Consider the following 11,923-nt stretch of genomic DNA (forward strand, 5'->3'; position numbering starts at 1 on the left):
TGTGGCCCTTGAGCTGGAAAAAAGTCCTCCGCCCTGGGTTATAGCCTAACACTATGACAGGCTCCGCCTACAACCACCTCGATCTCGCCCCTTACCAGAAGCTGCTGGGGGATCAGCTGCATGATGAGCTTTTGTGGCCACTGTTCCGCCTTCCTGGAACGGAGCAAAAAACAGGCAAGTCAGCAGCATGCCCACCCCCAAAGCAACACCACAGCGTATTAACCTGGTGTACTAATTGCCCCTTAAAATAAGGCTACGTGCAGCCACAAAATATCTAACATGTTTTATACGCAATTAGCAATGATAAAAATCCAACGAGGAAACACGCTGATGGGAGATATCACACATCCACATAGCTACCAAATTCAGCTTAAAATTCCTGGGGACGGGGGTGGGGGGGAGATCTTCACAACATTTTGAACATCAGCCAGGGAGAAACTCATTGGGATTCCCTAAGGAGGCCACTCGGCAGCTGCAACCACCGAGAAGGCTCCGCTCCAAGCACCCTGATAAGATCTACCGTATTTTTCCGTCCCGCTCCCCTAAAAAAGAATGTCCAAAATTTGGGGGCGTTTTATACACGGGGGCCATCTTCCCCCATTTTCCTAAATGGGAGTCCCCCAAAACAGGGGGCATCTTATACATGGGGGGGGGGGTCTTATAGACGGGAAAATACGGTAATTTCTCAAAAAATTGTGGAATTTGTGGAACCTGCAGATTTTTTTAAAAAGACTCTGTCTCCCATCAGCCCCAGATAGCATGGCCAAATAGTCAGGGATGGTGGGATCTGGAGACATCTTGCCACCCCTGGTTTAGAGGCTCTCCACCTCGGGTTACGGCACATGTATCCTTCCCCCGTTAATTTTCACAAACCAGGGAGGCTGCTATTCTTTTGGAATTTAAAGACAGGTGCACCCGTGAATGTTAGAAGAATGCTGGAATGAAGTTATATGGTTTTAGCAGAAATGTTATAAAGAATTAAGCAAAAATTGATTGTTAATGGGCCAAAGTGGAAAATTTAAAGTTAGATTGTGTTAAGATAAATTATAGAACAAAAAACTGAGAAAGATGGAAAGGATTTGCTGAAATAGCTAATTGAACTAGAATACAAAAAAGGGAGATGTGAGGAGGTCGATGAAACAAGTAAATGAAAGGTAAAGATATGGAAATATTGGCTGTGTTTTTAAATGTTTTTGTTTTTCTTGTTGTTTTGATGTATTGGTTTTTTTGTTTGTTTTTGTTTTTATTTTTGATGTATTGTTTGTTAAATTTTTTATTATTTTTCTCTTTCCTTTTTTTCTGTAACTATTAAACTTCTAATAAATATCATTTAAAAACAAAACAAAACAGGTGCACCCGTTTGTGCCCCCAGATCCTTCCCAAGCACCCTTAAAAACAAAACAAGAGCATGGCTGAGGTGGGATCAGAAGCTCCTTGCCTGCTTGCATTGCTGGAATGCTTTTCCAAAAACCTACCTACCTCTGAACCGCGTCCCCCCATGCCCATTTCTCCAGGATCTTAAGTCTGTCTTTACTCCAGCGTGGCTGCCTCAACACGACAACACAAACAACGCCTCTCAAACTTAGCATTCGGAAAAGCCCCGCTAAGGTAAAGTAAAGCAACCCCTGACCATTAGGCCCAGTCGTGGCCGACTCTGGGGTTGTGGTGCTCATCTCGCTTTACTGGCCGAGGGAGTCAGCGTACAGCTTCCGGGTCATGTGGCCAGCATGACTAAGCCGCTTCTGGCGAACCAGAGCAGCGCACGGAAACACTGTTTACCTTCCCGCCGGAGCGGTACCTATTTATCTACCTGAACTTAGACGTGCTTTCGAACTGCTAGGTTGGCAGGAGCAGGGACTGAGCAACGGGAGCTCACCCCATTGCAGGGATTCGAACCACCGATCTAGGCAAGCTCTAGGCTCTGTGGTTTAACCCACAGCGCTAGATTGGGCCAAATGCTCATCTGGTCTCCTCAAAGCGGCCAGCAGAAGGGCAGAGCGTTTGACCGCAGATTGAGAGGCCCCTAATTCAAATCCGGGTGCCTTTGAGAGGCAGTGTGGAGCAGTGGTTAGAATGCCGGCCTAGTGCCTGGGAGATCCTTAGAGAAGAAGATGGGATACAAATGCAACCAATCGATCGATCAGATAATTAAACAATATGCCTATGGGAAACCCCGCAAGCAGCCCCCGATCACAGCTGAGTTCCCCCTACTTCCGGTGCCCAGAAACTCGGTGCCTCTGACAGTGGAGGCAGAATATCGCTATATTTTGCCCCGTAGCCATTGACCACCGCACTTTCCCCCTCCTTTGGTGACCCGCAGACAGGCACTCACAGGTTCTCTCCTTGATTGACGTACACCTGGCAGGGCAGGGAGCGAGTCAGCTTGGTGTTGGAATCCACTGAAGCCGGCTTGGGCTTCTGGGGGAAGAGGGATAGGGCAGACTGTCAAAACATGCCAGGCAAAACCGGTTCTGGGCTCTCGGTTCACCCTTCCCCCCGCGCCACGAGTCAGCTCTCACCTCCTGCCACTCCAACACGCCGCTCCACGCTATCACCTTGTTCGTGACCGACTGCTGCGTGGCCCCGATTTGTGGCTGCGCTGGCTGAGCCACGTTCATGCTGTTGGGAGGGACGCCACTAGGCTGTGGGGTGGGGGGAGAGGCAGAGAAGAGAGAGACATAATGTCTGGGAGCCCAGGCTGTGTTTTATCAGGGTCTGGAGCCCAACGCTCTTGAGACCAGGCCCTGAAGCCGTTGATTTCCGGAGGGCTTTCTCTCACATCTGTAAACCTTTGTTCTCTTTTTATAATGATCTTTTATCTTATTTCCATTCGTTACTCAACGATTAGTCATACCCTGGATCCTGAACGCCTTGCGAATCGAATGCTTTGGCTCCCAAATCCCACAAACCTGGGTGTTCTGGTTTGTGAACGTTCTTTGGAACCTGAACGTCTTGACGCTGCTTCCACAGCTTCCGATTGGCTGCAGGAGCTTCCTGCAGCCAATCAGAAGTCGCGCCTTGGTTTCCAAATGTTTTGGAAGTCAAATGGACTTTCGGAACAGATTCCATTTGACTTCTGAGATACTACGGTACTCCAACAAAACAAGTGACTTCCCTCTCACCCGACATCGATGTCTATAACCCAAATTACATACAACTGCGTCTTAAGGTTCCACCTTATTTCATTTCATCCCTCTTTATCATGTTCCTTAATATGGGTTTCTGCTGTTTTCTAACACTTCAAACCTCGCTATGATCTTCGAATGTGGACTAGGAAAGGGTTTCCAGTCTTCTTTAAAAGATTCTAAATTCGTATCTTTTATCAACGCCATCCATTTTGCCATCTCTGTGTATTCCAAGATTTCCATCAAACATTCTTCCTTTGAGGATGTTGTCTTCTCCTGCCATTTGTGAGCACACAGAATTTGTGGTATAGTCACAGACATAAATACTGCCGAGGCTTCCTTTGGGATTTCGCTGTCTGGTATCCCCAGCTGGAAGGATCCTGGCCTCTTGGGAAAGTCACTTTAAGATTGTCCTTAATTTCATTATATATGCCTTCCTGTAAGTCCGCCGCGTATGACAGAACGACCCCTCACAGTCCTTACATTTCCAACACTTGTTTGATACATTTCTGTGCATTTGAGGTAGGCTTCTTTGGGGTTAAATAGCATCTGTATATCAGCTTGTAAGTAAATATCTGTTCTCAATGAAGTTTTATTATTATTATTTATTTTTATTCTTTTTATTCTTATTCTTATTAATATAATGGCCCATACCCAGAGGTCTCAGGGCGGCTCACAGAATAAAATCAAAATGTAAAACCACAAAATACATAATCAGAATAAAAACGACAACCCAATAACCCCCCCCCTTTGGACCCCCTCCCTCTTTTTGTCTCAGCTTCAATATTTCATACCTGTTTTTTGTGATTTTGTTTTATTCTTGAGTTTGCATTTTAATTAAGAATCATTAAAGAAAAGAAAGTGGATCTCTTGGCATTATGTCCTGTGCAGAGGCAAGTGTGGGGAGGTGGAATAAAGCAACAGCAAAATGAACCAGTTGCTTGCAGCCGGTTTGAGAGCCCAGAGGAGAATTTGGCACATTCCTTTTCCAAAGCATTCCCTGCAAACTGAGTGCTCTGATAGTGTTTCGGCCATCACCCTTTGCGCGAAGCATGCATCTCACAACCACTTCTCGAAGGACAAGGTGGCCTCCCCCCCCCCCCAAAGATATGCACACCTCTCCCCCCCACACGCATCTCATGCAAAGACCTCCAGGGGCCTAATGTACATACCATGGCTGAGGGCCCGGCCGGTGGCGGGGCCTGTACTGGTTGTGGGACCAGGAGGCCGGAGCCTGTTGTTACCGTGGAAACCAGACTGGCCTGCGAAGAAGCAGGGAGCTTGGGAGGCAGGGCTGGTACGGAGCCTGCGGGGAGGGTCTGTGCGGGAGCTTGGCTGAAGGCGGGCTGCATGGGGTTCAAGGAGGCAACTATGGAAGAGACAGAAGGAAATACGGTCACGGGACCAGCCACCATGAACCCCAACATCAGGACATTTCCTCTCCCTACCCCAATCGCCCTTGCAAGCTGGCAACTCTGGCCCTAACTACAGTGGTACCTTGGGTTAAGTACCGTATTTTTGCTCTATAAGACTCACTTTTTCCCTCCTAAAAAGTAAGGGGAAATGTGTGTGCGTCTTATGGAGCGAATGCAGGCTGCACAGTTATCCCAGAAGCCAAGACAGCAAGAGGGATTGCTGCTTTCGCTGCACAGCAATCCCTCTTGCTGTTCTGGCTTCTGAGATTCAGAATATTTTTTTCCTTGTTTTCCTCCTCCAAAAACTAGGTGCGTCTTGTGGTCTGGTGCGTCTTATAGAGCGAAAAATACGGTGCTTCATTCGTTCCGGAGGTCCGTTCTGAACCTGAAACTGTTCTTAACCTGAAGCACCACTTTAGCTAATGGGGCCTCCTGCTGCTGCCGTGCCGCCAGAGCCCGATTTCTGTTCTCATCCTGAAGCAAAGTTCTTAACCTGAAGCACTATTTCTGGGTTAGCGGAGTCTGTAACCTGAAGCGTATGTAACCTGAGGTACCACTGTATTCCACCACAAAAAATCTCACTGCCTCACCCTTCTTTAGCTTGCACCCTCCCCAAGAAACCCCAATCCTGTGGGAACAGACAAGGGACTCACAGCGGTTGCTCAAGCTGGCTTTCTGGTTCTTGGCCGCCTCCACAGCAGACTGAGCTGCAGCCTGGGCCGCAGTGAGCGTAGCCGATGGCGTCACCTAAAAAGAAGAGATGGGCAAGGTTGGAGAGGGATGAACTTTCAGGAGGCGGCATCCTGCCACCGCCACCTACTGGGGCAAAGGATGTACCTGGTATGGCTGAGAAACTGCCGGCAGGGCCTGAGGTGGGGTGGGAGGGAGCTGGGGTGGAACCGTGGGGAGCTGGGGCTGGGGCACAGCTTGCTTAGCCTGCAGCGTGTTGGCGGCTGCTCCTCCGCCTACTGCAAATGGAAAAGAGAGAGGAGATATTAGTCATCAAGCAGGAAGTGCGCAACAGGCAATTCTCTCCCCCCCACCCCCAGGATGTGCGCATTGACTCAACCCTCCTGCTGCCGGTAACAGAAGAGGGACTAACATTCCCCCGCCCCATTTTCTTTTTTTGAATTCCTTAAAAATAACAAGTTTTTATTTATACTTTTCAAATTAATACATTTCATTAGTTTTACAATCCACTTAACATTTCAAAATTTGACTTCCTCACCCCTCTTTCTGCAGTTTCTTCAATTTGTTTTTTAATATCTTCTGCATATCCAAATTCCTTTAGCTTGCTCATTTAATTGTCTACTGTAGATATATACTCTTATGAAACTGCAGGTTACTACAATAATCCTGCTATTGTTTACAATTTATCTGTAAATATTCAATAAACCATTTCCATTTTTTTTTAATAAAAAGTTTGTTATCTTGATTTCTCATTCTTCCTGTAAGTTTCACCATTTCTGCATATTCCATAAGTTTTTGTATCCATTCTTCCTTTACTGGAACCCCTGCTTCTTCCACTTTTGGGCAAGTAGCAATCTTGCTGCTGTAGTAGCATACATAAATAAATTTCTATACAATTTAGGTAGTTCTGTCCCTATAATTCCCTGACCCATTTTCTACTGTTAAAATTATCTTGATCTTCGTTTAGCCCAACTTCTCTAGTCCAAGTGCTGCTCAACACCCCGAGTGCAGGGGATGTTTGAGTCCTTTGTTCCTTGATAGGGACAGAGCTGACACACACGTCCCAGTCCTTTCTGCAGATCAGAACACAGTTATCTTTCGGGTTTCCTGCTTCTCCAAATGTTGCAATGCAGTTCTTGGCTCAAGATTAACGTACCAAAATGCATACGAGAATGGCTGTTGTAGGGTAAAGTATGTTCAAAAACTGCGTTTAAATACGCGTTTTGCTGCCGATTAGACAGTTTGTGGCCGATCACTGCAGAAACGAGTAAGAACAGAGTTCTGAATTGACAGGTGTGAAACCAGCACAGGAGACTGATCTGTCCTCCTTGAGCAGACTAGCGGAAAGGCAAAAAATATCAGTAAACAGAAGCTTTACCAAACAGGGTTTCCCAAACTTGGGGTCTTCCAGTTGTTTTTGGACTAAAACTCCCATCATCCTTAGCTAGCTGGTGGTCAGGGATGATGGGAATTGTAGTCCAAAAACAGTTCGCCGTTACTGAGCACAGTCCTAGAGCCTGATGCACAGCTATCACCCTGCAGTAAACAGATGTCCAAGACCCTTTCTTGACTCAAAGGGTGCGTGTGACGCTTCTTGGCCCCTGCCCACAGCTTGCTCCCAGGCCAGATCTTACCTGGAAGAGCCATGCCGCGTATGAGGATCATATGCCGGGGGTCCTGGCTGTAGTCCTTGAGCTGGCCTTCCATCATGCCCCCCGTCACGGCCTTTTCAAAGAGAATGCGCAGCGCAGGGAGCTTCCGGGGGGAGATAATGGAAAAGTGGATCCCACGCTGCGGAAAAGAGGTGGAACAGGTGAGCAGAGGAAGAATCCATTCCCATGTTGAAAGGAGACCCCTAAAAGCTCCCCAAATCCCCCGAACTGTCTAACTCTGACTGGCGTGTGGGAAGCAATCCTTGGCAGATGATCAGAGGAGGGAACATGGTGCAGCCCACCTTTCCTTTCAATTTCATGTTGCGTTTAATTTGTATGCCGCCTTCCTACGTTGCTACACGCAAGGCGGTTTACAAGCTGAAGAAGCAACAGAATAGATAGCGAAGACCATCACATAGAATCATAGAGTTGGAAGAGACCACAAGGGCCATCGAGTCCAACCCCCTGCCAAGCAGGAAACACCATCAGAGCACTCCTGACATATGGTTGTCAAGCCTCTGCTTAAAGACCTCCAAAGAAGGAGACTCCACCACACTCCTTGGCAGCAAATTCCACTGTCGAACAGCTCTTACTGTCAGGAAGTTCTTCCTAATGTTTAGGTGGAATCTTCTTTCTTGTAGTTTGGACCCATTGCTCCGTGTCCGCTTCTCTGGAGCAGCAGAAAACAACCTTTCTCCCTCCTCTATGTGACATCCTTTTATATATTTGAACATGGCTATCATATCACCCCTTAACCTCCTCTTCTCCAGGCTAAACATGCCCAGCTCCCTTGCCTCATAACAAATCTGATCTGACACTAAAAAAAGCCACAATAAAAACGTAATTTTAAAATAAACAACTTAGATCAAATAAAGCAATATTCAATAATCTATTGGCGTTCAACAGCAAACGGTAAAACTGAATATCGGCAAATAACAATGAAACGGTTTACACTTAACAGTTACGACAAAGACTAAACTATAATAATAATTAAAAAGTCACAATGCATAAAACACCACAAAATCTTACAAAGCTAGAAGTAACACAAAACGTGCAAAACCACGTAAAAGGATCAAATTGAGAAACAAGGACGCATGACTTATAAAATTATTATTTTTAAAATATCCCTGAACTAAGCCTATCTTGGTCTGGTTGTGAGGATGAACTGGGGAAGAGGAAGAACAATGAACACCACCTTGATATCCTTAGAAGAAAAGGTGGTACAGTGGTACCTCAGGTTACATACGCTTCAGGTTACATACACTTCAGATTACATACTCTGCTAACCCAGAAATAGTGCTTCAGGTTAAGAACTTTGCTTCAGGTTGAGAACAGAAATTGTGCTCCAGCGGCACGGCAGCAGCAGGAGGTCCCATTAGCTAAAGTGGTCTTCAGGTTAAGAACAGTTTCAGGTTAAGTATGGACCTCCAGAACGAATTAAGTACTTAACCGGAGGTACCACTGCATACAAATACAATAATGAATGAATGAATGAATCTGGAGAAACGAGGAGTCTAGTTTCAACCAAGCTTCTTCTACTCACATCACCAATCTTCTGCACCAAATTCTCTGTTGTGTAGCCAGAGTATGTGGTACTCTCCACAGCTGGAAGCAGGTAGGGTGGGGAATTGCAGATTAGGATGCAGACTTTATGTGTGGGACCTCTGTTTGGGGGAGAACATGGGGAGTGGGGGGAGAAACAGGTGAGTCTTGGGGACCAAAAGGTCCAAGCGTGCAGTGCTTTGATACAGTTAGGTTTTCAAAAGCAATGTAGCGTTTTGCTGGCACTACTAAGATGCTCAAAGAACCCATGGGGCAATAAAGTGAGAAGGGATTGTGAGGAGGTGCACATCAGCCCATCTGCAATGTCCTGCTGACCTGAGCCTCGAGCATCCCACCTGGAGATTCCCCAATCCTAGCTTTCAGGAAAGCAATTGCTTTCCCTTCAGCTTTCAGGGATGAAACTGCCTTCAACTCTGCTTCAATATTTGCAACTAAAGCAAGTACAGTCGCAGCTTGGAAGTCGAACAGAATCGGTACCGGAAGTCTGTTCAACTTCCAAAATGTTTGGAAACCAAAGTGTGGCTTCTGATTGGCTGCAGGAGCTCCATCGGATGTTCGGCTTCCGAAAAAACATTCGAAAACCGGAACACTCACTTCCAGGCTTCAATCATTCGGGAGCCAATTTGTTCGGGAGCCAAGGAGTTTGAGATGGAAGGTATCACTGTATTTGAATGTATCTCCTGTGCTCTCTCCAAAAATAACGATTAGGTTAATCAAAATACGGAATATATCGTTCTGTAGTTAATTTCCACTTGAATTTTTTTATACTGAAGTTTAGAAGATGCTTTGTTCAGTTAACTTGTTCTTAAATGTGGGATTTCCATTGCATTTTTGTAGTCAACTTTCATGTCTAATATTTATTCTGATGTTTAAGAGGATGCCCTACTTAACGGTGGTGTTTTATAATACAGGTACTTTTATAGCATTGTTTGTATTTGATCTTTATTGAGGATGTTAAGAAATATTGTAAACTGCTTATATTCCCCCCCCCCCCCAAAATGTAAGCAATTTGTAAATCATCTAAAAACAACAACAGACGGTGTAGCTGCCCCAGGAACTCTGAGCCACTTGAGGAGACGGGAAGCGCATAATTTAAAAAACAAACAAACAAGGGCATGAAAAAGCTCCCATAGTTGGCACAGAAGCTCAAGCGTCACCCCCCACCCATGAGACCTTTCATTTCTAGATATCTTATGACTTTCCAAAGGAAATCGCAAATGGTTCTGAAAACCACCATGACAAGAAACACAACCCCGTAGAGTCATACCTTGGTAGTCAAACGCCTTAGTTGTCGAACAAATCAGCTCCTGAACGTCACAAACTCGGAAGTGAGTGCTCCGGTTTGCGAACGTTTTTTGGAAGCCGAACGTCCGAATCGGCTTCCGATTGGCTGCAGGAAGCTCCTGCAGCCAATCAGAAGCCGCACCTTGGTATTTAAACCGTTTTGGGAGTCAAACAGACTCCCAGAGTGAATTAAATTCGAGAACCAAGGTATGACTGTAGTGATCAAGGTCTGCTCTTGGCTTGCTGCTTGGGGTCTGTTTGGAGTTCAGAGGTCATAACAAGCTGGACTAACATTTGTATCCCAGCAGCGGGAGGAAGGGAGTAGCAGAGCAAGAACATTGAAAAGAGTGCACCAGCACACTGCTCATTCACATTAAACAAAAGTGGTTTGTTTTCAATATGGCCTGCAACCTGGACTGATGTTTTTGCCCTTTTTCTGCAAAACAACTCCAGATCTAGGGAAACCACAAAGCAAAGCAAAAAGGTTTCGCAATTTTAAACATCTAATGTTCTGTAAATATTAAACACAGATGCACGCCCATTGTATCCTTTTTGCCCTCCCTTCACACACAAAAACCACTTACATTTGCTCTCTCATCTTTTTGAAGTCATCAAAGAGCTGCAGAGCGGTGCTGAGCCCTTCTGAGATGAGACTGCAGCTCTCGCCGCCACCACCCACAAATCTGAAATTAGGGGAACCAAAATGATAAAGAGGACCAGTGCAGGGAACCAAAGGTCTCCTTTTCAAACCCCAGAGCCCAGGCATACACACAAATGCTAAATACCATCAAGCTTTTGGTCCAACTAGTCCAGTATTGGCCATTCCAATCTTCCTCAACCTGACCCTGATCACTTCCAAATGTTTTGAAGCGCAACTCCCATTATCCCCAACCTTTTGTCTTGCTTGCTAGGGCTGAGAGGAGTTGTAGCTCAAAACATCTGGTGGGCACCAGCTTGAAGAAGGCTGGTCTACTCCAGTTGACAGTGGATCTCCTAAGTTTTTGTGCAGAGATTCTTTCCCAGGTCCACCACCCAAATCATTTAAACTTGATTAAGTTGAAAGGGCTAATAAAATATTTGTGAAGCCATGGAGTCTTCAAGATTCATATTCTGTACTTCACATGTTTCTCAGGAATCTTTGAAGACCTTGGCTACCAATCCTAGAAAACCCAGAAGATTTTCCTTCTATTCCATCACTCAGAATTGGATGACCCATCCATCTCCCAACCAGGCCATTCTATTCATAGATGAACCTAGGCCTCAGCATGCGACACAAGCAGAGGAGAAAGATAATTGTGAGGCAGGCCATGGACCCAAACTAAGGGCAACTGAACATTATTCCCCCATAACATTTGCTGTGCTGTTATGCCAAGACGTATTTCCTGATTGCAAAAAGTCACAAGACATCAGATTCCTCTTCAGTATTAAGCCCTTACACACGAAAATGCAACCCTTGTGTAGCACAATGCAGCCAATAAAAGAACATAATGTACTGTCCCAGACTCACTGAATGCTATCAAGCCATGTGACGAACTCGAAAGCGCTGCTAGTTGGTGCATGGCACTGCACATACGACTCAGGGGCGCAGTCCACCGTATTGAACACCACCAGGCTGTATTGGGTACCACCATACTGTAGATGAGGATGGGAGGCAGAAGCTGGTTAGATAGGGTAGCTCTGGGCCAAATTTTCAGTACCCTGACTATCAAACGAAGGGACATTGGTCTTCTGCTTGGCTGTGTCGCAAATCAGGAGCTTTGGCTTCCATTAAAGTAACCAACATGTGCCCTCTAGATGATATGGAGGGTACAGCTCCCATCCTTCCCCGCCAGTTTGGCCAATGGTCAGGGGTGATGGGATTTGTAGTCTATTAAATCCGGAGGGCACAATGTTGACTATTCCTCAGTGCTTTGATCAATCTTCATGAGAAGGGAATCTGTCCATTCTCATTATTGAAAAGGCCATTTTAAACAATGAGAACATTACCAAAAATTGTATGATTAGAGATTTGGGCAGCCCGGGAAAGAGACTCCATTGCTTGTTACAGCTCCCCCAAACATCCCTTTTCCTTTGACATTGTGTCTTTGTGAGCTTTAGGGTTGGAACTATCATTTAATCTTTTCAGTTGAAGAGTAAGGTAAAAATGCTTTAAGTAAATAAGTAAGCAACCAACCAACCAGGTACAGTGGTGCCC

At 45.7% G+C, this 11,923-nt stretch overlaps 1 protein-coding gene across 4 annotated transcripts in view; it reads right to left on the bottom strand.

Annotated features, from left to right (window-relative positions):
• MED25 (mediator complex subunit 25) overlaps positions 1 to 11,923 on the bottom strand; it is a 28,326-nt gene that overhangs the window by 12,635 nt on the left and 3,768 nt on the right. For 2 of the 4 annotated variants that reach the window (XM_083408163.1, XM_083408160.1), the window contains exons 4-13: positions 11,237 to 11,361; positions 10,314 to 10,412; positions 8,426 to 8,546; positions 6,865 to 7,021; positions 5,378 to 5,508; positions 5,194 to 5,287; positions 4,298 to 4,494; positions 2,520 to 2,642; positions 2,333 to 2,418; positions 96 to 153 (exon numbers count right to left, since the gene is read on the bottom strand). In XM_083408163.1, coding sequence (XP_083264289.1) covers positions 96 to 153; positions 2,333 to 2,418; positions 2,520 to 2,642; positions 4,298 to 4,494; positions 5,194 to 5,287; positions 5,378 to 5,508; positions 6,865 to 7,021; positions 8,426 to 8,546; positions 10,314 to 10,412; positions 11,237 to 11,361 — 1,191 coding nt within the window. The remainder of the gene's footprint in view (positions 1 to 95; positions 154 to 2,332; positions 2,419 to 2,519; positions 2,643 to 4,297; positions 4,495 to 5,193; positions 5,288 to 5,377; positions 5,509 to 6,864; positions 7,022 to 8,425; positions 8,547 to 10,313; positions 10,413 to 11,236; positions 11,362 to 11,923) is intronic. The other 2 variants (XM_083408162.1, XM_083408161.1) reach the window with 1 other exon arrangement.

Source organism: Podarcis tiliguerta, assembly GCF_965153285.1.
Source record: "Podarcis tiliguerta genome assembly, chromosome: 13".
In the NCBI taxonomy this organism is placed as follows: domain Eukaryota; kingdom Metazoa; phylum Chordata; class Lepidosauria; order Squamata; family Lacertidae; genus Podarcis; species Podarcis tiliguerta.